A 27638-nucleotide genomic window follows, 5' to 3' on the forward strand; every position below is an offset into this window, starting at 1 on the left:
GGAGCCAATTTCCTCCTACAGCAGAACAATGACCCAAAGCACAGCACCAAACTATGCAATAACTATGTCTATAATGGAGTGGCCAGCATAGTCACCGGATCTCAACCCTGTTGTGGGAACAGCTTGACCGTATGGTACGTAAGAAGGGCCCATCAAGCCAATCCAACTTGTGGGAGGTGCTTCAGGAAGTATGGGGTGAAATCTCTTCAGATTACCTCAACAAATTGACAACTAGAATGCCAAAGGTCTGCAAGGCTATAATTGCTGCATATGGAGGATTTTTTGATGAAAGCAAAGTTTGAAGGACACAATTATTATTTCAATTAAAAATCATTATTTATAACCTTGTCAACGTCTTGACTACTGTATATTTCCTATTCATTTTGCAGCTCATTTCATGTATGTTTTCATGGAAAACAAGAACATTTCTAAGTGACACCAAACCTTTGAACGGTAGTGTATATATCAACGAATTGGAGAGGACACTTGAACTGCCTGCAGCACCCAGCCTCACCCTACTAAAATCTGAAGTCAAATATCTACTGATTGCTGATGATCTGGTGCTTCTGTCCCCAACCAAGGAGGACCTACAGCTTCACCTAGATCTTCTGCACATATTCTGTCAGACCTGGGCCCTAACAGTAAATCTCCCTAAGACAAAAATAATGGTGTTCCAAAAAAGATCCAGTTGCCAGGAATACGAATAGTGTACTGCTGTACCTGGTTCGAATCCAGGCTACATCACATCCGGTTGTGATTGGGCGTCCCATAGGCTGGCGCACAACTGGTCTGGGTTTGGCCGGGGTAGGCCATCATTGTAAATAATCATTTGTTCTTAACTGACTTGCCTAGTTAAATAAAATAAATAAATAAACATCAGCGCCACCTGTAACTTCCACAAAGCTGTGAACAATCTGAGAAACAAGTCAAGAAGGGCCTTCTATGCCATCAAAAGGAACATACAATTTGACATACCAATTAGGATCTGTCTAAAATAAAGTTATTGAACCCATTCCCCTTCACGGTTGTGAGGTCTGGGGTCCGCTTACCAAACAAACTCACAAAATGGGACAAAGACCAAATTGAGACTCTGCATGCAGCATTTTGCAAAACGATCCTCTCTGTACAACGTAAAACACAAAATAATGCATGCTGAGCAGAATTAGGCTGATACCCGCTAATTATAAAAATCCAGAAAAGAGACGTTAAATTCTACAACCACCTAAAAGGAAGCAATTCCCAAACCTTCCATAACAAAGCCATCACCTACAGAGAAATGAATCTGGTGAAGAGCCCCCTAAGCAAGCTGGTCCTGGGGCTCTGTTCACAAACACAAACACAAACAGACCCCACAGATCCCCAGGACAGCAGCACAATTTGTCCCAACCAAATCATGAGAAAACAAAAAGATAATTACTTGACATTGGAAAGAATTTACAAAAAAAACAGACCAAACTAGAATTCTATTTGGCCATAAACAGAGAGTACACATTGGCAGAATACCAGACCCCTGTGACTAACCCTAAATTAAGGAAATATTTGACTATGTACAGACTCAGTGAGCATAGCCTTGCTATTGAGAAAGGCTGCCCGAAGACAGACCTGACTCTCAAGAGAATAAACATATGTTTCCCTCCCACAGAGAGAGAAATAAGTCTAGATCAAAAACATAGTGATTAAGAATAACAAGTTGTGGCCAGATATACTGCCACTTTTCAAAAAGAAAACCTTATTTATTCACAAATAAATTGAAATTGAAAAGAATGTTATTGGATTGTCAACATTGCAGAAGCAATTTTATTTTAGTTCACAATTAACATTGAGTGGCAGCTGCCAACACACTGACTCAACTCCAGCCACTTCAATAATGGGAATTGATGGGAAGGATGTAAAATATATCACTAGCCACTTTAAACAATGCTACCTAATATAATGTTTACATACCCTACATTATTCATCTCATATGTATACGTATATACTGTACTCTGTCATGTCTTGTTATGTCTGTTCCTGTCCTTTCTCTTCACTCTGTCTCTCTCTGCTGGTCTTTTTAGGTTACCTTCTCTGTCTCTCATTCTTCAGCTGTTCTACATCTCCCCTAACTAGCTCATTCACTCTTTCCCACCTGTTCTCTCTTCCCCCTCTGATTAGGTCTCTATTTCTCTCTCTGTTCCTGCTACTTTCAGTGTCTGATTCTTGTTTGTGTTTTTGATGCCAGAAGCAAGCTGTCGTCTCGTTTGCTTCCACCTTGTCCTATCCTGTCGGAGTCTGCCTGGCAGGTGCATCCTGCATTATACTAACGTTCTTTTTGTTCCATTGACTACGTTGGAAGAGGATTTATGCCATTCCTGTTTTTCATTAAAGAACTCTGTTTTCTGTTAAAACCGCTTTTGGGTCTTCACTCAAGTACATAACAGAAGAATCAGACCAAGAATGGACCCAGCGGCTCCGGACCCTTTTCACTCCGCCGTCGAGATCCAGGGAGCGATGCTAGGCAGACACGAGGAGGAATTGTCTGCTGCTCGACATGCCGTTGAGACCCTGGCCGTCCAAGTCTCCGACCTCACAAGACAGGTTCACCAACTCCACCTCGATCCACCGCCCACTTCCAGGGTTTCCGAGTCTCCGGAGCCCAGGATCAACAACCCGCCGTGTTACTCTGGGGAGCCCACTGAGTGCCGCTCATTCCTCACTCAGTGTGATGTGGTGTTCTCTCTCCAGCCCAACACTTACTCCAGGAGCGCAGCCCGCATCGCCTACGTCATTTCTCTCCTTACCGGACGGGCGCGTGAGTGGGGCACGGCAATCTGGGAGGCGAGGGCTGAGTGTATTAACCAGTATCAGGACTTTAAGGAGGAGATGATACGGGTTTTTGACCGTTCTGTTTTTGGGGAGGAGGCTTCCAGGGCCCTGTCTTCCCTATGTCAGGGGAATCGATCCATAACGGATTATTCTATTGAGTTTCGCACTCTCGCTGCCTCTAGTGACTGGAACGAGCCGGCTTTGCTCGCTCGTTTTCTGGAGGGTCTCCTTGTCGAGGTTAAGGATGAGATCCTCTCCCGGGAGGTTCCTTCCAGTCTGGACTCCTTAATAGCTCTCGCTATTCGCATAGAGCGACGGTTTGATCTTCGTCGCCGAGCTCGTGGAAAGGAGCTCGCGTTCTCCGTTGCTCCCCTCTCCACATCACTGCCACCTGCCGCATCACTGCCACCCTCCTCCGCCGGCTCGGATGCTGAGCCTATGCAGCTGGGGGTATCCGCATCTCGGCCAAGGAGAAGGAACGGAGAATCACCAATCGCCTCTGTCTCTACTGCGGCTCCGCTGGTCATTTTGTCACCTCATGTCCAGTAAAAGCCAGAGCTCATCAGTAAGAGGAGGGCTACTGGTGAGCGCAACTACTCAGGCCTCTCCTTCTGGATCACGCACTACCTTTCCGGTCCATCTCCGCTGGCCCGGTTCATCTGCTTCCTGCAGTGCCTTGATAGACTCTGGGGCGGAGGGCTGTTTTATGGACGAGACCTGGGCTCGGGAACATGACATTCCTCTCAGACAGTTAGGGAGCCCACGGCCTTGTTCGCTTTAGATGGTAGTTCTCTCCCCAAGATTCAGCGTGAGACGCTGCCTTTAACCCTCACTGTCTCTGGTAATCATAGCGAAACCATTTCTTTTTTAATTTTTCGTTCACCTTTTACACCTGTTGTTTTGGGTCATCCCTGGCTAGTGCGCCATAACCCTTCTATTAATTGGTCTAGTAATACTATCCTATCCTGGAATGTTTCTTGTCATGTGACCTGTTTAATGTCTGCTATCCCTCCTGTTTCCTCTGTCTCTTCTTCACAGGAGGAGCCTGGCGATTTGACAGGGGTGCCGGAGGAGTATCACGATCTGCGCACGGTGTTCAGTCGTTCCAAGGCCACTTCTCTCCCTCCACACCGGTCGTATGACTGTAGTATTGATCTCCTTCCGGGAACTACTCCCCCCGGGGTAGATTATACTCTCTGTCGGCTCCCGAACGTAAGGCTCTCGAGGATTATTTGTCGGTTTCGCTCGACGCCGGTACCATAGTCTCCTCCTCCTCTCCCGCCGGAGCGGGGTTTTTTTTTGTTCAGAAGAAGGACGGGTCCCTGCGCCCATGCGTGGATTATCGAGGGCTGAATGACATAACAGTTAAGAATCGTTATCCGCTTCCTCTTATGTCTTCAGCCTTCGAGATCCTGCAGGGAGCCAGGTTTTTCACCAAATTGGACCTTCGTAACGCCTACCATCTCGTGCGCATCAGGGAGGGGGACGAGTGGAAGACGGCGTTTAACACTCCGTTAGGGCACTTTGAATACCGGGTTCTTCCTTTCGGCCTCGTTAACGCTCCAGCTGTCTTTCAGGCACTAGTTAACGACGTCCTGAGAGACATGCTGAACATTTTTGTTTTCGTTTACATGGACGATATCCTGATTTTTTCACCGTCTCTCTCGATTCATGTTCAGCACGTGCGACGCGTCCTCCAGCGCCTTTTGGAGAACTGTCTTTATGTGAAGGCTGAGAAGTGCACTTTTATGCCGCCTCTGTCCCTTTTCTCGGTTCCGTTATTTCCGCTGAGGGCATTAAGATGGATCCCGCTAAGGTCCAGGCTGTCATTGATTGGCCCGTTCCTAAGTCACGCGTCGAGCTGCAGCGCTTTCTGGGCTTCGCTAATTTCTATCGTCGTTTCATCCGTAATTTCGGTCAGGTGGCAGCTCCCCTCACAGCCCTTACTTCTGTTAAGACGTGCTTTAAGTGGTCCGTTTCCGCCCAGGGAGCTTTTGATCTTCTTAAGAATCGTTTTACATCCGCACCTATTCTTGTTACACCTGACATCTCTAGTCAGTTTGTTGTTGAGGTTGACGCGTCAGAGGTGGGCGTGGGAGCCATTCTTTCTCAGCGCTCTCTCTCTGATGGCAAGGTCCATCCTTGCGCGTTTTCTCTCATCGCTTATCGCCGTCAGAACGTAACTATGATGTTGGTAATCGCGAACTGCTCGCCATCCGCTTAGCCCTAGGCGAATGGCGACAGTGGTTGAGGGGGCGACCGTTCCTTTTGTCGTTTGGACTGACCATAGGAACCTTGAGTACATCCGTTCAGCCAAACGACTTAATGCGCGTCAGGCTCGTTGGGCTCTGTTTTTCGCTCGTTTCGAGTTTGTTATTTCTTATCGTCCGGGCTCAAAAAACACCAAGCCTGATGCTTTATCTCGTCTCTTCAGTTCTTCTGAGGTCTCCACCGACCCCGAGGGGATTCTCCCTGACGGGCGTGTTGTCGGGTTGACTGTCTGGGGAATTGAGAGGCAGGTAAAGCAAGCACTCGCTCACACTCCGTCGCCGCGAGCTTGTCCTAGGAACCTTCTGTTCGTTCCCGTTCCTACTCGTCCGGCCGTTCTTCAGTGGGCCCACTCTGCCAAGTTAGCCGGCCACCCCGGCGTTCGGGTACGCTCGCTTCCATTCGCCAGCGTTTCTGGTGGCCCACTCGGGAACGTGACGCGCGTCGATTTGTCGCCGCTTGTTCGGTCTGCGCGCAGACTAAATCTGGGAACTCTCCTCCTGCCGGCCGTCTCAGACCGCTTCCCATTCCCTCTCGACCGTGGTCTCACATCGCTTTAGATTTTATCACCGGACTGCCTTCATCAGCGGGGAAGACAGTTATTCTTACGGTTGTCGATAGATTCTCTAAGGCGGCTCATTTCATTCCTCTCGCTAAGCTCCCTTCTGCTAAGGAGACGGCTCAGATCATTATCGAGAATGTTTTCCGAATTCATGGCCTTCCGTCTGACGTCGTTTCCGACAGAGGCCCGCAGTTCACGTCTCAATTTTGGAGGGAGTTTTGCCGTTTGATTGGGGCTTCCGTCAGTCTCTCGTCCGGCTTTCATCCCCAGTCTAACGGTCAAGCCGAACGGGCCAATCAGACTGTTGGTCGCATTTTACGCAGTCTTTCTTTTCGTAACCCTGCGTCTTGGTCAGAACAGCTCCCTGGGCAGAGTACGCCCACAACTCGCTTCCTCGTCTGCTACCGGTCTATCTCCTTTTCAGAGTAGCCTCGGGTACCAGCCTCCGCTGTTCTCATCTCAGCTCGCCGAGTCCTGCGTCCCCTCCGCTCAGGCTTTTGTCCAGCGTTGCGAGCGCACCTGGAAGGGGGTCAGGTCGGCACTTTGCCGTAATAGGGCGCAGACTGTGAGGGCCGCTAATAAGCGTAGGACCAAGAGTCCTAGATATTGTTGCGGTCAGAGAGTATGGCTCTCCACTCAGAACCTTCCCCTTAAGACAGCTTCTCGCAAGTTGGCCCCGCGGTTCATTGGTCCGTTCCGTATTTCTCAGGTCATTAATCCTGTCGCAGTGCGACTTCTTCTCCCGCGCTATCTTCGTCGCGTTCACCCGGTCTTCCATGTCTCCTGTGTTAAGCCCGTTCTTCGCGCCCCGCTCGTCCCTCCCCCCCCATCCTTGTCGAGGGCGCACCCATCTACAGGGTTCGTAAGATTTTGGACATGCGCCCTCGGGGCCGTGGTCATCAGTACCTAGTGGATTGGGAGGGGTACGGTCCTGAGGAGAGGAGTTGGGTTCCCTCTCGGAACGTGCTGGACCGTTCGCTGATCGATGATTTCCTCCGTTGCCGCCAGGTTTCCTCCTCGAGTGCGCCAGGAGGCGCTCGGTGAGTGGGGGGGGTACAGTCATGTCTTGTTATGTCTGTTCCTGTCCTTTCTCTTCACTCTGTCTCTCTCTGCTGGTCTTTTTAGGTTACCTTCTCTGTCTCTCATTCTTCAGCTGTTCTACATCCCTCCTAACTAGCTCATTCACTCTTTCCCACCTGTTCTCTCTTCCCCCTCTGATTAGGTCTCTATTTCTCTCTCTGTTCCTGCTACTTTCAGTGTCTGATTCTTGTTTGTGTTTTTGATGCCAGAAGCAAGCTGTCGTCTCATTTGCTTCCACCTTGTCCTATCCTGTCGGAGTCTGCCTGGCAGGTGCATCCTGCATTATACTAACGTTCTTTTTGTTCCATTGACTACGTTGGAAGAGGATTTATGCCATTCCTGTTTTTCATTAAAGAACTCTGTTTTCTGTTAAAACCGCTTTTGGGTCTTCACTCAAGTACATAACAGTACTCTATCATCTACTGCATCCTTATGTAATACATGTATCACTAGCCACTTTAACTATGCCACCTTGTTTACACACTCATCTCATATGTATATACTGTACTCGATACCATCTACTGTATCTTGCCTATGCTGCTCTGCACCATCACTCATTCATATATTTATGTACATATTCTTTATCCCCTTACACTGTGTATAAGAAATTAGTTTTGGAATTGTTAGTTAGATTACTTGTTGGTTATTACTGCATTGTCGGAACTAGAAGCACAAGCATTTCGCTACACTCGCATTAACATCTGCTAACCATGTGTATGTGACAAATAAAATATGATTTGATTTGAATTTTAATTTAGGAGCAGGTTATTAAGGTTTTTTGGAGTGCAATGTTCAACCCAGTGTCCAAGTACTGTATCTCTGTTGAAAGTTGGGATCTTCCAGCGGGACAACAACCCCAAACACACGTTAAAAAGCACCCAGGACAGCAAAGTCCAGATCCCATCTAATCCCATCTATCCCATCTAATCCCATCTAAACCCTATGGAGAGATCTGAAAATAATTTTGTCCATTTCATGTGTTCATATTTTCTATAAAAATAAAATAAAATTTAAATCTAAGTTTACAAAAATAAATATGTTCTACAATGTTGAAAATTCATTTACATGGTGTGGAGACCCAAAATGTTCTTCAATTTGAACTTCTTTTTTGAAGAAATAGGGAATTATTTAAGAAAAGTGCAAAGGTGACAATATATTTGGCAGCAACAAATGTTGCGCTATTTTCTCTCTTCTTTTCTCTCTGGCAATCACCACCAGGATGAAACACCACCCAGGGAGGCTGTTGGAACAACAGCAACTTAACACGAGCCACACTCGTAGCATAACCGCTTGCAGTTGTCTACATTGGCTGGATGGAGAGCTGCGGGTGGGTACAAGTTTGTTCAAAATGTTTCAGATTAAAGTGCAACAGTAGAGAGGATGGCCAATGGATTGGACGACACACAAATCAATGCCTGCTGTATTACTGGCAGACGACACTGAATTGTCTACTGTACAGCCACCCAAAACGTTTATACCAGGCTCTTATGAGCCAAACCTAGAAAAAAGTTGGGATGGAAGCAATTTGTCAATGGACCCCATATTCCACAAGGAATGAAACGGCTTAACAGGAACCAAGATGTGGTTGAACAAAATAGGGCAAGATTGCTAGCTTGGTCCGAGGTCTGTTTGGCATGAAAACAACCATAGAAGTACGCTATACTATACAGCACTAACAGACCTGGGAACAGGCTAAGTGATCTGATCTAGACCAGGTTACTGTAATGTGCTGTGACAACTGCTGATGTAAAATGGTTTCATACACTGAAAAAAATATAAACACAACATGTAAAGTGTTGATCCCATGGTTCATTATCTGAAATAAAAGATCCCAGAAATGTTCCATATGCAGGAATGTCCACCAGAGCTGTTGACAGATAATTTAATGTTGTTTTAGAGAATTTGGCAGTACGTCCAACCGGCCTCACAACCGCAGACCACATGTAACTACGCCAGCCCAGGACCTCCACATCCGGATTCTTCACCTGTAGGATGGTCTGAGACCAGTCAACCGGCCTCACAACCGCAGACCACATGTAACTACGCCAGCCCAGGACCTCCACATCCGGATTCTTCACCTGTAGGATGGTCTGAGACCAGTCAACCCGCCTCACAACCGCAGACCACATGTAACTACGCCAGCCCAGGACCTCCCCATCCGGATTCTTCACCTGTAGGATGGTCTGAGACCAGTCACGCGGACAGCTGAGGAGTATTTCCGTCTGTAATAAAGCCCAGCCGGGGACCTCCTCATTCTGGATTGGTTCTTCACCAGTAGGGTGGCCTATGCCTCGGGGAAAAACTCATTCTGATTGGTGGGGCCTCCCAGGCCCACCCATGGCTGCACCCCTGCCCAGTCATGTGATATCCATAGATTTCACCTAATGAATTTATTTAAATTGACTCCTTATATGACCTGTAACTCAGTAAAATCACGAAATTGTTGCAAGTTGCATCCCCATTTTGTTCTTGAGTTTATTTTTATTTTTTACAGGGACAGTGCACATTAATCAACGTTTCAGTAAAAGTGTCGGTTTTAACCAGCTGGCCAGGATTTTCCTCCACAGTCCCTGGAGGTTCTTAAAAACAATTACAATATAGACAATCATTGAGCAGTGAGCACACGCCGAGCAACATAGGACAAGCAAGACATAGTATACAGACAGAGCAACATAGGACAAGCAAGACATAGCACACAGACAGAGGGGCATAGGACAAGCAAGTGGGTGGGCATACAGACAGAGCAACCCAGGACAAGCAAGGCTGCATACAGACAGAACAACATAGGACAAGCAATTACGTAGCATACAGACAGAGCAACATAGGACAATGACCTGTAACTCAGACAAAAACATAGGACAATTGTTGCAAAGTTGCATTTACAGACAGAGTTGAGTTTATTTTTATTTTTTACACAGACAGAGCACATTAATCAAACGTTTCATACAGACAGAGCAACATAGGACAAGCAAGATTAGCATACAGACAGAGCAACATAGGACAAGCAAGACAATACAACATAGCAACATAGGACAAGCAAGATGTAGCATACAGACAGAGCAACATAGGACAAGCAAGACATAGTATACAGACAGAGCAACATAGGACAAGCAAGACATAGCATACAGACAGAGAAACATAGGACAAGCAAGATGTAGCATACAGACAGAGCAACATAGGACAAGCAAGACGTAGCATACAGACAGCAACATAGGACAAGCAAGACGTAGCATACAGACAGAGCAACATAGGACAAGCAAGACGTAGCATACAGACAGAGCAACATAGGACAAGCAAGACGTAGCATACAGACAGAGCAACATAGGACAAAAAGCAGCAAGACAAAATTCATAAAAGCAACAAAGTCTTTCCACACCTCACAAGCTACAGACAACAGACAACATGGAAAGCGGCAACACACAGCTAGGGATGATATTCACACATCTGATTGACCTTTAGCCATGTCTTCATGCATTTTGTGAAAGTGTGATATGTGGTGCAGTTATGGGTGTCTGATGGCAGTGTATTCCAGACATGGGAAGCTCTCACAGAGAAAGCGGATTTACTAAAGGTGCTTTTCCTCAAGGGAACTATACAGTCAACTCTCATGGCAGACCTTGTGGATCTGCTGCCATATGTTTGGGTTTTCTGTTTAACAAAAATACTGAGTGGAGGGGGAGCCAGGCCATTTAGGATCTTGAATACAAGACATGCGTCGGTGTACTGCACAAAACAGTGATGATGGCTATTGGGCTTCCTATCAAGCACTTTGAGAGCCTGTTTGTAGACAGACTGAATAGGTTTTACTGTTGTACAGCAAGCTTGGGCCCAACTAGTCAAGCAGTATGTTAAGTTGGGGAGTATCATAGATTTGAAGTACAGTTTTGCTACCTCTGTAGTCAAACAATTTCGTATAAATCGGAAATTAGCTAGGTTGAATTTGGTTATCTGAATTACCTTTTTCACATGCTTTTTAAAAGAGAGGTTGGAATCAAGTATGATGCCAAGGTACTTAAAACCAGATACTACCTGGGGCTTCTCCCCTGACACGTAGATATCTGGCTCAGTAGCATCTGTTGCCCTCTTTGTGAAGAACATGCAAACAGTTTTTTTCACATTGAGATGCAAACACGAGTCACTGAGCCACTTTGTAACCTGGACCATTACAGTAGTGAGTTCTTGTGCAGCTTGTTGTTTGTTCTTTGCATGCACCTATATCACTGTATCATCTGCATACATTTGAACTTCAGACCCAGTACAGACAGAAGGAAGATAATTAATGTACAGGCTGAACAGGAGGGGCCCCAGTATTGACCCTTGGGGCACGCCCACATCATAGCTACGATAGGGCGACAGCTCATTGCTCACTCTGACACACTGAGTTCTGCCTTCAAGGTATGATTTCATCCATCTCAAGGCATTGGGGGAAAAGTTGAACTTGGACAATTTTGTGATGAGAACCTCGTGGTTAACTGTATTCAAAGCCTTCCTTAGGTCCAGAAACACATCCCCAACAACGCCCCCTTTGTCCATCTTGGACTTCACATTTTCCAGAAGAAAGCAGTTGGCCGTTTCAGTGGAGTGTTTCGCTCTGAATCCAAACTGCATGGAGTGTAATGTGAAGGGGCTGTTGTTGAGGTAGGCAATCAGTTCTCTGCTACACACTTTTCAACAACCTTTGACACCACAGGTAGTATACTAATGGTCCTGTAGTTACTCACGTCAGCAGGGTCGCCCGATTTAAAGATGGCCGTTATTATGGCCGACTTTCATACCCTTGGAAACACCCCGAGACCAATAGATGTGTTGGTGACCTTGGTAATGGGGCCAATGAGTGACTCTTTGTAGTTTTTAAGAAAGGTAGAGTCCAGCCCAAACACATCTTTGGCTTTAGAGTTCTTTAGTGAGCTAATCACCTTGTTCACCCTTGACTCAGAAACCTCCCTTATGATAAAGACAGGTTGAGCGTCATTTACTAGCACTGAGCCCAAGAAACCAGTGGAGGGGTTCTGTGTCTGTACCCTGACCGAGTCAATAAAGTAGGGATTGAAAACTATTGCTATTTCGACTGCATCCTGTGTTAGATTGTTATTCACCATGATTTCTACTCTTTTTGCAATGTTACTATGGTCTTTCCCTGTTAACTTTTTTAGATTCTCCCAGATCAATTTAGAATTTCCCTTTGCTTCACCAATTATTTTAATTAAAAAGTTTGCCTTGGCCTGTCTGATTTCTTTCATCACCTTATTTCTCAACATGGTAAACCTACATCTGTCATGCTCTAATTTGGATCTTATGACTATTTTTAGAGCATCATCTCGTTCTTTCATCAGTTTCCAGATTTCTCCATTTAGCCAAGGAATAGCGCTCTCTTGGCCAGGTTTGGATTTGATTTTCTTTAGGAAACCATTTATTGTAGTCTGGATTGTGGATAGAAAAACTTGACTATCAGCTTCCACGTCTGTATAGGACAAGAGATCATTCCAGTTAATTCCCTTAATTGCGTTTTAAAAATAGTTTAATTCACTCTTAGGTATTCTTAGTTGATCCGGCTTTCTAACAGTAGAGAGGTTAAACCTGCTCTTAGACAGCTTTCTGGCTATAAGTGTCAGATTATGATCAGATAGCCCAGTAACCATATTGAATGATTTAGTCACACTCTCTGGTTTATTACTGAACACCAAATCAATCTGTCTTTTAGAGCAACAAGGCACCCTGGTTGGCTCTTTAACTAGCTGTGTAAGGTCAAAGGTATTAGTGATCCGTTTGAGTGTTTTCCGACAAAACTTGTCTTCATAATTAATGTTGAAATCTCCCATTAAGATGAACTCTTTCCCAAAATCACATTCCCTAAGCATGATATTAAACTGATCAAAAAAACAGACTTTTGGTGGAAGGTGGCCTATACATTCCAATAAGGGTAAAAGACACTTGGGGAGACAGTGTAACGTTCAGGCCAATACATTCTCGTTCATTATCACATGACCACTCAATTTGTTTACATCGGATATGTTCTTTAACGTAAATCATCAGACCCCCTCCTCTTCCTTCAGTCCTGTCTCTCCTGAAGACATTGTAGCCAGGCACAATCACAGCAGCATATGGAGAGGTTTTATGGAGCCGTGTCTCTGAGAGGCAGAGGAAGTCAAGGTTGGAGTCCATGAGTAGATGTTGAATTTGATCACTTTTTGGAATGACACTACGAATGTTCAAGTGCCCCCCTAGTAGTCCCTTGGGTTTAGCTTGTTTGTCCCAGATGACTCGAGAGTGATTGACACATTGTAAAAAGTTAAATTTCACATATGATAGAGACTTGAGTATGTTTGAAGAGTTAAAGTCCATCCTGGAGCCGGGTGAGTCGAGAGAAACCATGGGACCATAGCACTCACCCACTTCCACAGCGGCGATGAAAAGTGGACGAGGCCATCCACCGCTTTCCACTCCGGTGAGTAACGCTGTGTTAGGCCCAGGGTTGAGGCTGGCTCGGTGATGTTAGGCCCAGGGTTGAGGCTGGCTCGGTGATGGTTAGGGCCCAGGGTTGAGGCTAAGGCCCAAGGCCCAGGGTTGAGGCTGGCTGGAGGCTGGGTTTATGTTTTTAGATTAGGGGCAGTCCCGTAACTTAATTAACAATCAGGGTGAGTAACGCTCTCGGTGATGGTAGGCCCTGCACTGGATGCTGGGGGAACTAATTAAAACAACTTGGCGGTGATGTTAGGCCCAGAAGTGAGTCAGGGATCACATGATAGGCCCGAGGCTGGCTCGGTGAGTATGTTTGAAGCCCAGGGTTAAATGTCCATCCTGGAGCCGGGTGAGTCGAGAGAAACCATGGGACCATAGCACTCACCCACTTCCACAGGCTGGCGACAATAAGTGATGGAGGGTTGAGGCTGGCCATCCACCGCGGTGATGTTCCACTCCGGTGATGTTAACGCTGGCTTGGTGATGTTAGGCCCAGGGTTGAGGCTGGCTCGGTGATGTTAGGCCCAGGGTTGAGGCTGGCTCGGTGAATGTTAGGCCCAGGGTTGAGGATGGCTCGGTGAAGTTAGGCCCAGGGTTGAGGCTGGCTCGGTGATGTTAGGCCGAGGGTTTAGACTGGCTCGGTGATGTTAGGCCGAGGGTTGAGGATGGCTCGGTGATGTTAGGCCGAGGGTTGAGGCTGGCTCGGTCGGTGATGTTAGGCCCAGGGTTGAGGCTGGCTCGGTGAAGGGTTAGGCCCAGGGTTTAGGCTGGCTCGGTGAAGTTAGGCCCAGGGTTGAGGATGGCTCGGTGAAGTTAGGCCCAGGGTTGAGGCTGGCTCGGTGATGTTAGGCCGAGGGTTGAGGATGGCTCGGTGATGTTAGGCCGAGGGTTTAGGCTGGCTCTGTGATGTTGGCCCAGGGTTGAGGCTGGTGATTATTCAGAACATTATGGTATGCTGTGTACTGTCCGCTCCAGTGGAACGGTGAACCAATGTGTTTGGTGTTGGTATTCTCTGGCAGTAGATTGATGTCATCCCAGCAAAGACTCACTGAGATTATTCAGAACATTATGGTATGCAGCGGTGAACCACATAACTGACAATCATGGCAAATGTACTGGAGATAAAACACAGAATTGCGCTTTAACTCTTTGCATGAGTTACTTAGCTGGGGTCGGCGTACACCTGATGTTTTAGATAAAATTACAGCATTCGTATGAGAAGCTTCAGTATACAGTATATGTTCAGTATACATCTGATTTATTTTACTGGGCCAAAACTGCTTGAATCAACATATATTGTATTTGTATTTGTATGTTTTTTATATTTATTTATCACCCAACACTTAACCGACATCCAAAGACATGGTGACATTTATTGTTGACAACTCAAACAAATGTAAATTAAAACTAGACGCTGAAATGACGTGGGATGGAGCTGTCCATACTTAGGGAACTTTAGGAAAAAGGACCCCAGGATGTGGTTGTTAGGGGATATAACCTTGTTAAATATCAACTGCTGCTACTGCAGGTAAAATGTACATCTTATCAAAATGGAAATCAAAACATGCTCTATCAACATGACAATGATGGAACGAGGTGATGTCATATTTGATGACATCACCTAGTGTTCTATATATACTAAATATCCTACAATGTCAGGAAATACTAAGTGTCGGAACATCTGGGGTTCTTTTACAGGTTTTCTCCCTAACATTCAGAACCATGCTAGCTGCTGATTGATGTCTGCTACTGCTTCTTTTGATTATGATTATTTTAGACGTGTCCTGTGGTGTGTTATAAGTGTGAACGTCGGGGTGGGCGGGATCAGTGATAAGCGTGAACATTGAGGTGGGCGGGATCAGTGATAAGCGTGAACATTGAGGTGGGCGGGATCAGTGATAAGCGTGAACATCGAGCTGGGCGGGATCAGTGATAAGCGTGAACATCGAGGTGGGCGGGATTAGTAATAAGTGTGAACATCGGGGTGGGCGGGATCAGTGATAAGCGTGAACATCGAGGTGGGCGGGATCAGTGATAAGCGTGAACATCGAGGTGGGCGGGATCAGTGATAAGCGTGAACATCGAGGTGGGAGGGATCAGTGATAAGCGTGAACATCGAGGTGGGCGGGATCAGTGATAAGCGTGAACATCGAGGTGGGCGGGATCAGTGATAAGCGTGAACATCGAGGTGGGCGGGATCAGTGATAAGCGTGAACATCAAGGTGGGCGGGATCAGTAATAAGTGTGAACATCAAGGTGGGCGGGATCAGTGATAAGCGTGAACATCAAGGTGGGCGGGATCAGTGATAAGTGTGAACATCGAGGTGGGCGGGATTAGTAATAAGTGTGAACATCGAGGTGGGCGGGATCAGTGATAAGCGTGAACATTGAGGTGGGCGGGATCAGTGATAAACGTGAACATTGAGGTGGGCGGGATCAGTAATAAGTGTGAACATCAAGGTGGGCGGGACCAGTGATAAGCGTGAACATCGAGGTGGGCGGGATCAGTGATAAGCGTGAACATCGAGGTGGGCGGGATCAGTAATAAATGTGAACATCGGGGTGGGATCAGTGGTTGGTCTGTGTTTCGCAAAGTAAAAAACAACTTTACAATGGTGATTACGATGTAAAAATGGAAGAGCAATAACGATTTTGTTACCTTGTAGAAGAAAAATACAACTATGGGGAAAGAAACATTTGATTGATTGATTGATAGTTAGATGTAACACCTACTTGTCCTGTATCTGTATCCTGGTCCAGTAGAGAGGCTTCATGGGACAGGCTGGTTCCACAGCAGGCTTCCTGTGGGGTTTATCCCCCAAAACACCTGGAGGGGGAGGGGGAACACAGCCTGGTGGCGGTGGAGGGGGTGGAGGGCTGCAGCCTGGTAGAGAGGTTGGAGGAGGGCCGTCAAGTCCCTGGGTCTGTTTTGGGAAAGGAGGAGGAGGAGGTGGAGGAGGGAGAAGGGGGAAGAAGAGGGAGAAGAGGGAGAGGTAGCCTGTCCAGACTTATTTAGACTGATAGAAGCCAGGCCCAGTCTCTTAGGCACGTTGAGGGTGGTTTGGGGGCCCAGCCTGACACCTCCCTCCTCATCCTCAGGGGTTCTGATAAAGGTCTGACGGTCCGTCTGGACACACACGTTGTGGACGGTCCGTTGTGAGAGGTCATCTCCCGTGGATACAGCAACGTCTCGGAGGTCTCCACGACGGTGGTGCGCACCCAGCGCCAGGTCGCTCTGTAGCCGGGCCAGATTGCACTCCAGGTGGAATACACGCTCCTCATTGTCCCCTCTCACCTGGCGCAGCTGCTTTCCAAAGTCCTCCTGCAGTTAAGGTTAGGGTTGTGTTAGGGTTGTGTTGGGGTTAGGGTTGTGTTGGGGTTAGTTTTTTTTATTTTATTTCACCTTTATTCAACCAGGTAGGCTAGTTGAGAACAAGTTCTCATTTACAACTGTGACCTGGCCAAGATAAAGCATAGCAGTGTGAACAGACAACACAGAGTTACACATGGAGTAAACAATTAACAAGTCAATAACACAGTAGAAAAAAAGAGAGTCTATATACATTGTGTGCAAAAGGCATGAGGAGGGAGACGAATAATTACAATTTTGCAGATTAACACTGGAGTGATAAATGATCAGATGGTCATGTACAGGTAGAGATATTGGTGTGCAAAAGAGCAGAAAAGTAAATAAATATAAACTGTATGGGGATGAGGTAGGTAAAATTGGGTGGGCTATTTACCGATAGACTATGTACAGCTGCAGCGATCGGTTAGCTGCTCAGATAGCAGATGTTTGAAGTTGGTGAGAGAGATAAAAGTCTCCAACTCCAACAATTTTTGCAATTCGTTCCAGTCACAGGCAGCAGAGAACTGGAACGAAAGGCGGCCAAATGAGGTGTTGGCTTTAGGGATGATCAGTGAGATACACCTGCTGGAGGGCGCGTGCTACGGGTGGGTGTTGCCATCGTGACCAGTGAACTGAGATAAGGCGGAGCTTTACCTAGCATGGACTTGTAGATGACCTGGAGCCAGTGGGTCTGGCGCAGGCCAGAGGTGGATGAATATGTAGCGAGGGCCAGCCGACTGTCGCAGTGGTGGGTGGTATAAGGTGCTTTAGTAACAAACGGATGGCACTGTGATAAACTGCATCCAGTTTGATGTGTAGAGTATTGGAAGCTATTTTGTAGATGACATCGCCGAATTCGAGGATCGGTAGGATAGTCAGTTTTACTAGGGTAAGTTTGGCGGCGTGAGTGAAGGAGGCTTTGTTACGGAATAGAAAGCCGACTCTAGATTTGATTTTATATTGGAGATGTTTGATATGAGTCTGGAAGGAGAGTTTACAGTCTAGCCAGACACCTAGGTACTTATAGATGTCCACATATTCTAGGTCGGAACCATCCAGGGTGGTGATGCTAGTCGGGCGTGCGGGTGCAGGCAGCGAATGGTTGAAAAGCATGCATTTGGTTTTACTAGCGTTTAAGAGCAGTTGGAGGCCACGGATGGAGTGTTGTATGGCATTGAAGTTCGTTTGGAGGTTAGGTAGCACAGTGTCCAAGGACGGGCCGGAAGTATTCAGAATGGTGTCGTCTGCGTAGAGGTGGATCAGGGAATCGCCCGCAGCAAGAGCAACATCATTGATATATACAGAGAAAAGAGTTGGCCTGAGAATTGAGGGTTAGGGTTGTGTTAGGGTTAGGGTTAGGGTTGTGTTTGGGTTGTGTTGGGGTTAGGGTTGTGTTAGGGTTAAAGTTGTGCTGTGGTTCTGTTAGAATTGTATTATGGTTGTATTAGGGTTGCGTTATGTTTAAGGTTGTGTTAGGGTTAGGAGTGTGTTAGATTTAGGGTTGTGTTATAGTTTGGTTGTGTTAGGGTTTGGGTTGTGTTGTGTTGTGTTAGGATTGTGTTAGGGTTTGGGTTGTGTTAAGGTTGTGTTAGGGTTTGGGTTGTGTTAGGGTTGTGTTAGGAATGTTAGGTTTAGTTGTTTAGGGTTGTGTTAGGGTTTGGTTGTGTTAGGGTTGTGTTAGGGTTGTGTTAGGTTTAGGGTTGTGTTAGGGTTGTGTTAGGGTTGTTAGGTTTTGGGTTGTGTTAGGGTTGTGTTAGGGTTGTTAGGTTTTGGGTTGTGTTAGGGTTGTGTTGGGGTTGTGTTAGGGTTTGGGTTGCATTTGGGGGTTTTGTTAGGGTTTGGGTTGTGTTAGGGTTGTGTTAGGGTTGTTAGGTTTTGGGTTGTGTTAGGGTTGTGTTAGGGTTGTTAGGTTTTGGGTTGTGTTAGGGTTGTGTTGGGGTTGTGTTAGGGTTGTGTTAGGGGTTGCATTAGGGTTTTGTTAGGGTTGTTAGGTTTTGGGTTGTGTTAGGGTTGTGTTGGGGTTGTGTTGGGGTTTGGGTTGTGTTAGGAGTTGTGTTAGGTTAAGGGTTATGTTAGGTTTAGGGTTGTGTTAGGGTTGTGTTAGGAGTGTGTTAGGTTTAGGGTTGTGTTAAGGTTGTGTTAGGAGTGTGTTAGGAGTGTGTTAGGTTTAGGGTTGTGTTAGGGTTGTGTTAGGAGTGTGTTAGGTTTAGGGTTGTGTTAGGGTTGTGTTAGGAGTGTGTTAGGTTTTGGGTTGTGTTAGGGGTTTGGGTTGTGTTAGGGTTGTGTTAGGAAAACAAATGTGTTAGGTTTAGGGTTGTGTTAGGGTTGTGTTAGGGTTGTTAGGTTTTGGGTTGTGTTAGGGTTGTGTTAGGGTTGTTAGGTTTTGGGTTGTGTTAGGGTTGTGTTGGGGTTGTGTTAGGGTTTGGGTTGCATTAGGGTTTTGTTAGGGTTTGGGTTGTGTTAGGGTTGTGTTAGGGTTGTTAGGTTTTGGGTTGTGTTAGGGTTGTGTTAGGGTTGTTAGGTTTTGGGTTGTGTTAGGGTTGTGTTGGGGTTGTGTTAGGGTTTGGGTTGCATTAGGGTTTTGTTAGGGTTTGGGTTGTGTTAGGGTTGTGTTAGGGTTGTTAGGTTTTGGGTTGTGTTAGGGTTGTGTTGGGGTTGTGTTGGGGTTTGGGTTGTGTTAGGGTTGTGTTAGGAGTGTGGTAGGTTTAGGGTTGTGTTAGGGTTGTGTTAGGAGTGTGTTAGGTTAAGGGTTATGTTAGGTTTAGGGTTGTTTTGTATTTTATGTAAAGGAAGAGGAAAAACAGCTGTAGGACCTCCAGGTCTGTAAATCTGTGTCTGGGTCGCAGTTAGCAAAGGAGATGTAGTACTGTGCTCTACTGACCTGTAGTGCTGTGTTCTACTGACCTGTAGTACTGTGCTCTACTGACCTGTAGTACTGTGTTCTACTGACCTGTAGTACTGTGCTCTACTGACCTGTAGTACTGTGCTCTACTGACCTGTAGTACTGTGCTCTACTGACCTGTAGTACTGTGCTCTACTGACCTGTAGTGCTGTGCTCTACTGACCTGTAGTGCTGTGCTCTACTGACCTGTAGTACTGTGCTCTACTGACCTGTAGTGCTGTGTGCTCTACTGACCTGTAGTACTGTGCTCTACTGACCTGTAGTACTGTGCTCTACTGACCTGTCTACTGACTACTGACCTGTAGTACTGTGCTCTACTGACCTGTAGTACTGTGTGACCTGTAGTGCTGTGCTCTACTGACCTGTAGTACTGTGCTCTACTGACCTGTACTGACCTGTAGTACTGTGCTCTACTGACCTGTAGTACTGTGCTCTACTGACCTGTAGTACTGTGCTCTACTGACCTGTAGTACTGTGCTCTACTGACCTGTAGTACTGTGCTCTACTGACCTGTAGTACTGTGCTCTACTGACCTGTAGTGCTGTGCTCTACTGACCCTGTGCTCTACTGACCTGTAGTGCTGTGCTCTACTGACCTGTAGTGCTGTGCTCTACTGACCTGTAGTGCTGTGTCTACTGACCTGTAGTACTGTGCTCTACTGACCTGTAGTACTGTGCTCTACTGACCTGTGCTCTACTGACCTGTAGTACTGTGCTCTACTGACCTGTAGTACTGTGCTCTACTGACCTGTAGTACTGTGCTCTACTGACCTGTAGTACTGTGCTCTACTGACCTGTAGTGCTGTGCTCTACTGACCTGTAGTGCTGTGCTCTACTGACCTGTAGTGCTGTGCTCTACTGACCTGTAGTACTGTGCTCTACTGACCTGTGTTCTACTGACCTGTAGTACTGTGCTCTACTGACCTGTAGTACTGTGCTCTACTGACCTGTAGTACTGTGCTCTACTGACCTGTAGTACTGTGCTCTACTGACCTGTAGTACTGTGCTCTACTGACCTGTAGTACTGTGCTCTACTGACCTGTAGTACTGTGCTCTACTGACCTGTAGTGCTGCTCTACTGACCTGTAGTACTGTACTGACCTGTAGTACTGTGCTCTACTGACCTGTAGTGCTGTGCTCTACTGACCTGTAGTACTGTGCTCTACTGACCTACTGACTGACCTGTAGTACTGTGCTCTACTGACCTACCTGTAGTGCTCTACTGACCTGTAGTACTGTGTGACCTGTGTACTGTGCTCTACTGACCTGTAGTACTGTGCTCTACTGACCTGTAGTACTGTGCTCTACTGACCTGTAGTACTGTGTGACCTGTAGTCTGCTCTACTGACCTGTAGTGCTGTGCTCTACTGACCTGTAGTACTGTGCTCTACTGACCTGTAGTACTGTGCTCTACTGACCTGTAGTACTGTGCTCTACTGACCTGTAGTACCTGTGTGCTGTGCTCTACTGACCCTGTGCTCTACTGACCTGTAGTACTGTGCTCTACTACTGACCTGTAGTACTGTGCTCTACTGACCTGTAGTACTGTGCTCTACTGACCTGTAGTGCTGTGCTCTACTGACCTGTAGTACTGTGCTCTACTGACCTGTAGTACTGTGCTCTACTGACCTGTAGTACTGTGCTCTACTGACCTGTAGTGCTGTGCTCTACTGACCCTGTGCTCTACTGACCTGTACTGTGCTCTACTGACCCTGTAGTACTGTGCTCTACTGACCTGTAGTACTGTGCTCTACTGACCTGTAGTACTGTGCTCTACTGACCTGTAGTGCTGTGCTCTACTGACCTGTAGTGCTGTGCTCTACTGACCTGTAGTGCTGTGCTCTACTGACCTGTATCTTCTCCATCTCCTCGTTGCATTCTCTCTTCAGCTGCAGGAGGGCTGCCTGGTGTTCTGGAGGACAAGCAGATGAATGAAATACAAAATATACAACTGAACCACAAGGCGGCAGTAAGTCTGTATAATCAAAAAATACATTTCCATATGGTTACCATACATGTTATATGTGTTCTCCTAAAGATTCTCATGACACCTATTTATAGATGTACACTGCCAGTCAATAGTTTGGACATACCTACTCATTCAAGTGTTTTTCTTAATTTTTTTACTATTTTCTACATTGTAGAATAATAGTGAGGACATCAATTCTATGAAATAGCACATATTAACCAAAACATTGTTAAACAAATGAAATATATTTTAGATTCTTCAAAGTAGCCACTCTTTGCTTGATGACAGCTTTGCACAATCTTGTCATTCTCTCAACCAGTTCATGAGGTAGTCACCTGGAATGCATCTCAATTAACAGGTGTGCCTTGTTAATTTGTGGAATTTATTTTCTTCTTAATGCGTTTGAGCCCATATTATGGCAAGAACAGCTCAAATAAGCAAAGAGAAATTACAATCCATCATTATTTTAAGACATGACTTGGGGAGGCAGGTCAGCCTAGTGGTTAGAGCGTTGGACTAGTAACCGGAAGGTTGCAAGTTCAAATCCCCGGTACAAATCTGTTGTTCTGCCCACTGTTCCTAGGCCGTCATTAAAAATAAGAAATTGGTCTTAACTGACTTGCCTAGTTAAATAAAGGTAAAATAAAGGTCAGTCAATTTGTAAAATGTCAGGATCTTTGAAAGTTTCTTCAAGTGCTGTTACAAGAACCATCAAGTGCTCTGATGAAACTGTCTCTCATGGTTCTAACCGCTGTGTCTTTGTGAGATGCAAAGGAGGTGAATGGATGATTGTTGTGGGGGTGCTTTGCTGGTGACACTGTTTGAGTTTAGTGGCACTATCATTTGTTTTTCAACAGGACAATGAACCAACTGTGTAAAGGCTGTGTAAAGGCTATGTAAAGGCTATAGTGATGCAGATGACCTGGCCTCCACAATCACCAGACCTCAACCCAATTGAGATGGTTTGGGATGAATTGGACCGCAGAGTGAAGGGAAAGCATCCAACAAGTGCTCCTCATATGTGGGAACTCCTTCAAGACAGGTATTGTTGGACAGGCATTCCAAGTGAAGCTGGTTGAGAGAATGCCAAGAGTGTGTAAATGTGTCATCAAGGCAAAAGGTGGCTACTTTGAAGAATGTAAAATATAAAATATATTTAGATTTGTTTAACACTTTATTTTGGTTACTACATGATTACATGTGTTATTTCATAGTGTTGATGTCTTCACTATTATTTTACAATGTAGAAAATAGTACAAATAGAGAAAAACCCTTGAATGAGTAGGTGTGTCCAAACTATTGACTGGTACTGTGTATTTCTATGATAATCAGCTGGTGCCTGTGTGAGCACAAGGAGTGGCCCCTGCCAAACACACCTGATGTGTTATCGGATGGATAAGAATTTAAGAAATGAACGTAACAGTTCCTGTCACCACAGCACACACAGCCCTGTCCCAAAACAATGCCCTTGTGACATCAGTCATCTAGAGACCAGGCAGCCTTCTGCTGTGGACAATCACAGGGACAGGGTGGAGGATTGTTGACCTTCCCATTTGTATAGTATGAGTATTTACCTTCCCGTTAGACCATGGGATTTTACATTTACAACAGAGAACATTGACTCTCTCTCTCAATATCACTCTCCCTCTCTCTCTCTACCTATCCACTGTTCAGTCTCTACCTATCCACTGTTCTCTCTCTACCTATCCACTGTTCTGTCTCTACCTATCCACTGTTCTCTCTCTACCTATCCACTGTTCTGTCTCTACCTATCCACTGTTCTCTCTTACCTATCCACTGTTCTCTCTCTACCTATCCACTGTTCTGTCTCTACCTATCCACTGTTCTCTCTCTACCTATCCACTGTTCTGTCTCTACCTATCCACTGTTCTCTCTCTACCTATCCACTGTTCTCTCTCTACCTATCCACTGTTCTCTCTCTACCTATCCACTGTTCTCTCTCTACCTATCCACTGTTCTGTCTCTACCTATCCACTGTTCTCTCTCTACCTATCCACTGTTCTCTCTCTACCTATCCACTGTTCTCTCTCTACCTATCCACTGTTCTCTCTCTACCTATCCACTGTTCTCCCTCTACCTATCCACTGTTCTCTCTCTACCTATCCACTGTTCTCTCTCTACCTATCCACTGTTCTCTCTCTATTGCATACTGTCACTTTCAGACGGGGTTCATTTAATTTATATTCCAGACAATTTATGAAGTACATTGAAATTCCAATTATTTTCAATGAGGCAAATGTGAAATTGGAATGGACTGTAATAAAAATGGAATTGAACCCATAGAGCTCAGTTAGTCACAGCTAAGAGCTGGCCTGGCTGACTGCATGGGTCAAGGCCACGGGCTGAATCCTAACTTGAGACCTGTTCATAGAACTTGAATTTTCATGCAACTCTCTCTGACATCATTAAAACTGTTATATAATCAGAGGTATCTCACACACATACCTCAAGTTAGCGTAGGGTTCCACCCATAGTGGATATTTGTTTACTCTAAGTTGCTTTTTGTCCTTTGGGTCCTTACCGGCTTCTGTGTATTTCAGTCCCACTTTCTCCTCCTTAGTTGGGGGCCAGATGGCCTGCAGACGGCCTGGGGTGGACCGGTCCTCTCCATCACCTGGGGTTGACGCCCGCAACTGGTGGGCAGAGCCACAATATTTTAAAAAATTATTTCAAGACAGTCTATATTTCAGGCATTAAGCACTTAACACATAAATGAATGTCCAAGCACACTGTGAAAGTTCCTACAACATTAGTGAACTCTTCAACAACGACAAAAGAACGTTCCAACTGATTACCCCATTTACTCATATCAGACGATAGAGAGAAATTATGGTCAGATCAAGACAACATACTTTTGAATCAGTTTTCTTTTCAGGAGTCTTGAAGGTTCTCTCAAAGATCCAGGCCTTCCGCTTCACTGCATCCTGGTCCCGCCTCAGGGGCCTGGGGACGAAAAAGGCCTTGAACTCATCAAATGCCACCTCCGCCCTGGAGGGAGGCTTCTGAGGTTCCTTAGGTTCTAGAGTCTCAGAAGGTTCTGAAGATTCCGCAGGCTTTAACACAGACAGTCCTTCAGTCTTCTCTTTCTCTGTATCCTTCTCTGTCTTTTCTGTCTCTGTATCCTTCTCTGTCTCCTCTTTCACCTCCCTCACTTCCTCAAGGTCATCGCTGAATTCTTTAGACTCTTCTGATGGCTTGGACTCCTTTATCTCTTCTCCTGTAGACTCCTTCCTCTCCTCTCCTGTAGACTCCCTCATCTCCTCTCCTGTAGACTCCTTACTCTCCTCTCCTGTAGACTCCTTACTCTCCTCTCCTGTAGACTCCTTACTCTCCTCTCCTGTAGACTCCTTACTCTCCTCTCCTGTAGAATCCTTCATCTTACTGTTATCATCCTTCTCCATGTTCAGGAACTGGGAGAGCTGGTCCAAGAAAGTCCCCTGCCTCCTGCGAACCGTCTTCTGCTCTCTCCTCACAGGCTTGTTCACACCCAGGTCTGATGGTGATGGTGGTTTGATCAGGGCCACTATGTCCTGATCCGACCCTGCCGCTCCCTTCTTTAGGATCCTCAGACCACTGAAGAGGGCAGGCAGCTGGAGGGGCTTCTCCACCGGGGAACCGAGGGAGAAGGTGGCTCGGATGGAGGTGGTGCCACGGGGAGGGCCACTGGTTGGACCTGGGGTTAAGGTTGGCCCCAGGGGACTTGTTGGGTGAGAAGGCCCGGCTGTAGACTTTGCCTCTGCAGGTGCTCTCTCTATCACTTCAGAGGACGGCATAGTTTCAGAGGGACAAGACACCACCCTGTCACTCCCAGTATCGGCCTCTCCTGTCTCTACTACTGCCCCTGGCTCCTCAGTCTGTCCTGTAGTACCAACAACAGTCTCCGTTTCAGCGACTGTGTGCTGCTGCTCCTCAGAAACAGGTTCAGTCCTGATCATGGTTAGAATCACAGTTGTGTTGTTTGAAGATGGTGTTCCACTGGTGTCAGGTTTACCAGCTCTTACTGCAGAAGGGTTAGCAAGGTCTCTGGTCACGTGATGGTGTCAGGAGGTTTCTCAGCTCTTACTGCAGAAGGGTTAGCAAGGTCTCTGGTCAAATCGTCATCAGGTGTCGGTAAGTCTTGAGGTTTCTCAGCTCTTACTGCAGAAGGGTTAGCAAGGTCTCTGGTCAAATCGTCATCAGGTGTCGGTAAGTCTTGAGGTTTACCAGCTCTTACTGCAGAAGGGTTAGCAAGGTCTCTGGTCAAATCGTCATCAGGTGTCGGTAAGTCTTGAGGTTTCTCAGCTCTTACTGCAGAAGGGTTAGCAAGGTCTCTGGTCAAATCGTCATCAGGTGTCGGTAAGTCTTGAGGTTTCTCAGCTCTTGAGGTTTCTCAGCTCTTACTGCAGAAGGGTTAGCAAGGTCTCTGGTCAAATCGTGATCAGGTGTCGGTCAAAAGTCTTGTAAGTCTTGAGGTTTACCAGCTCTTACTGCAGAAGGGTTAGCAAGGTCTCTGGTCAAATCGTCATCAGGTGTCGGTAAGTCTTGAGTTTCTCAGTTTGCAGAAGGGTTAGCAAGGTCTCTTACTGCAGAAGGGTTAGCAAGGTCTCTGGTCAAATCGTCATCAGGTGTCGGTAAGTCTTGAGGTTTCTCAGCTCTTACTGCAGAAGGGTTAGCAAGGTCTCTGGTCAAATCGTCATCAGGTGTTGGTAAGTCTTGGATTTGCTTATCTTCTGTACGTGTTTCCTGTGTACTGCTGCTTGCTGGATTGGTTTCACTGTCTGTTAACCAGGTCAGTATGCTGTGCTTGTCTGTAGATTCATCTGTGTTGTTGCGAACATCCTTTGCAGTGCATTTGTCATCAGTGTTAGTGATTTCATCACTTTTTAACATATCTTGATGAATTTTGTCTGTGGATCTGTACAGACGTTGCTGGTCAGTTGTCTCTGACTGGTCTGTACTGGGACAGTCAGTGTCTATGTCCTGATTGGTGCTGCCTGTAGCACACTGTGTGTCTGTGTCTATAGGCTCCTCCCTACTGCAGTCTTCTGATGCTCCAGTGTTCCTATGTTTGTCTATGGACACTCTAAGTTCATTTTTTAAAGAATCCATTGGCTCCACATATCCTTGTAAGTGAGATGTCCTTTCTGGAATGCAGCCATCCGATTGGTCTGTTGACCCACCATATCCTTGTAAATGGGTCTTGTTATCTGCATTGTAGTCTTTTGCATCTTCCTCCTCTAAGTCCATGATGTCACTCTGTGCTTTTGGAATCCATTGAGCCAGACCTCCATTCCTGTCACAATCCACAGAACAGCTAGTCCCTGGTGGCATCCCATCGACAGACTCCAATTCCCTGCAGCCCTCTGTTCCAAATACTTCCTCTCTCTCATTGTTCCGTACAACTGTGGTGTGGGTGGTGGATTCTCCATTCTTCTGCACCACACCTACTGCACTCAAATCCCCTGCTGTCCTCTCATTTCCACTGACTTCAACAGATGTTCCATGACTGCTGTTGACGTTCCCGGGAGAAGTGTCTGTCTCTTCAGAGAGAGTCCGGAAGAACTTCAGGACCGGCGTCTCGACATCAGGCCGCTGGAACTCGGAGCGGTTGGAGTGGGTGAATATGGTGGAGTTGGAAGAGGCCTTCCCCTGAGCAGCAGCAGTGTTGCCGTTAGCATTCATGTTTACTCCATCCATGTTTGAGATCTTTATCCAGGTTTAAATCATCAAAAAATAAATCATAACATCTAATATGATTCCGTTCCAAAGCAGATCCAGTGATCGCCCCACACACCATTCACTTTAATGTACTTGAATCTGTCTCTAATCCAGGTCATGCTGTGTTAGTCCAACACAATGTGGCCATTCAGTGTTGACGGGAAGCAGTACATCCGTACACCTCCAGAAACACATTCAGCGTCTGCTCCAGAAATATTCAAACTGATTTTCCTCTTTTTTTGTAGCCACTGTAAGTCCAAAAGTTGATGGAAGTTTGAGTAGTTCCAATTCTTTGAAAAGCTGATGGTCCTCCAAAAGCTGATGGAAAATCAAAACTAGCTGATGGAAGCATCTGAAAAGTCCTCCAACTTTGAAAAGTCCTCCAAAAATGGAAGTTTGAAGTTATATTCTTTTCAAACTAGTTATATTCTTTGAAAAGTCCTCCAAAAGCTGATGGAAGTTTGAGTAGTTATATTCTTTGAAAAGTCCTCCAAAAGCTGATGGAAGTTTGAGTAGTTATATTCTTTGAA

The 27638-nt window shown here is 46.2% G+C and overlaps 1 protein-coding gene across 1 annotated transcript in view; it reads right to left on the reverse strand.

Moving 5' to 3' along the window:
- LOC135505661 (uncharacterized) overlaps positions 1-27638 on the reverse strand; it is a 76692-nt gene that overhangs the window by 32360 nt on the left and 16694 nt on the right. The window contains exons 3-6 of the mRNA XM_064924708.1: positions 23933-24044; positions 21272-21333; positions 16180-16493; positions 15905-16048 (exon numbers count right to left, since the gene is read on the reverse strand). Coding sequence (XP_064780780.1) covers positions 15905-16048; positions 16180-16493; positions 21272-21333; positions 23933-24044 — 632 coding nt within the window. The remainder of the gene's footprint in view (positions 1-15904; positions 16049-16179; positions 16494-21271; positions 21334-23932; positions 24045-27638) is intronic.

This window comes from Oncorhynchus masou, chromosome 19 (assembly GCF_036934945.1).
Source record: "Oncorhynchus masou masou isolate Uvic2021 chromosome 19, UVic_Omas_1.1, whole genome shotgun sequence".
NCBI lineage: Eukaryota > Metazoa > Chordata > Actinopteri > Salmoniformes > Salmonidae > Oncorhynchus > Oncorhynchus masou.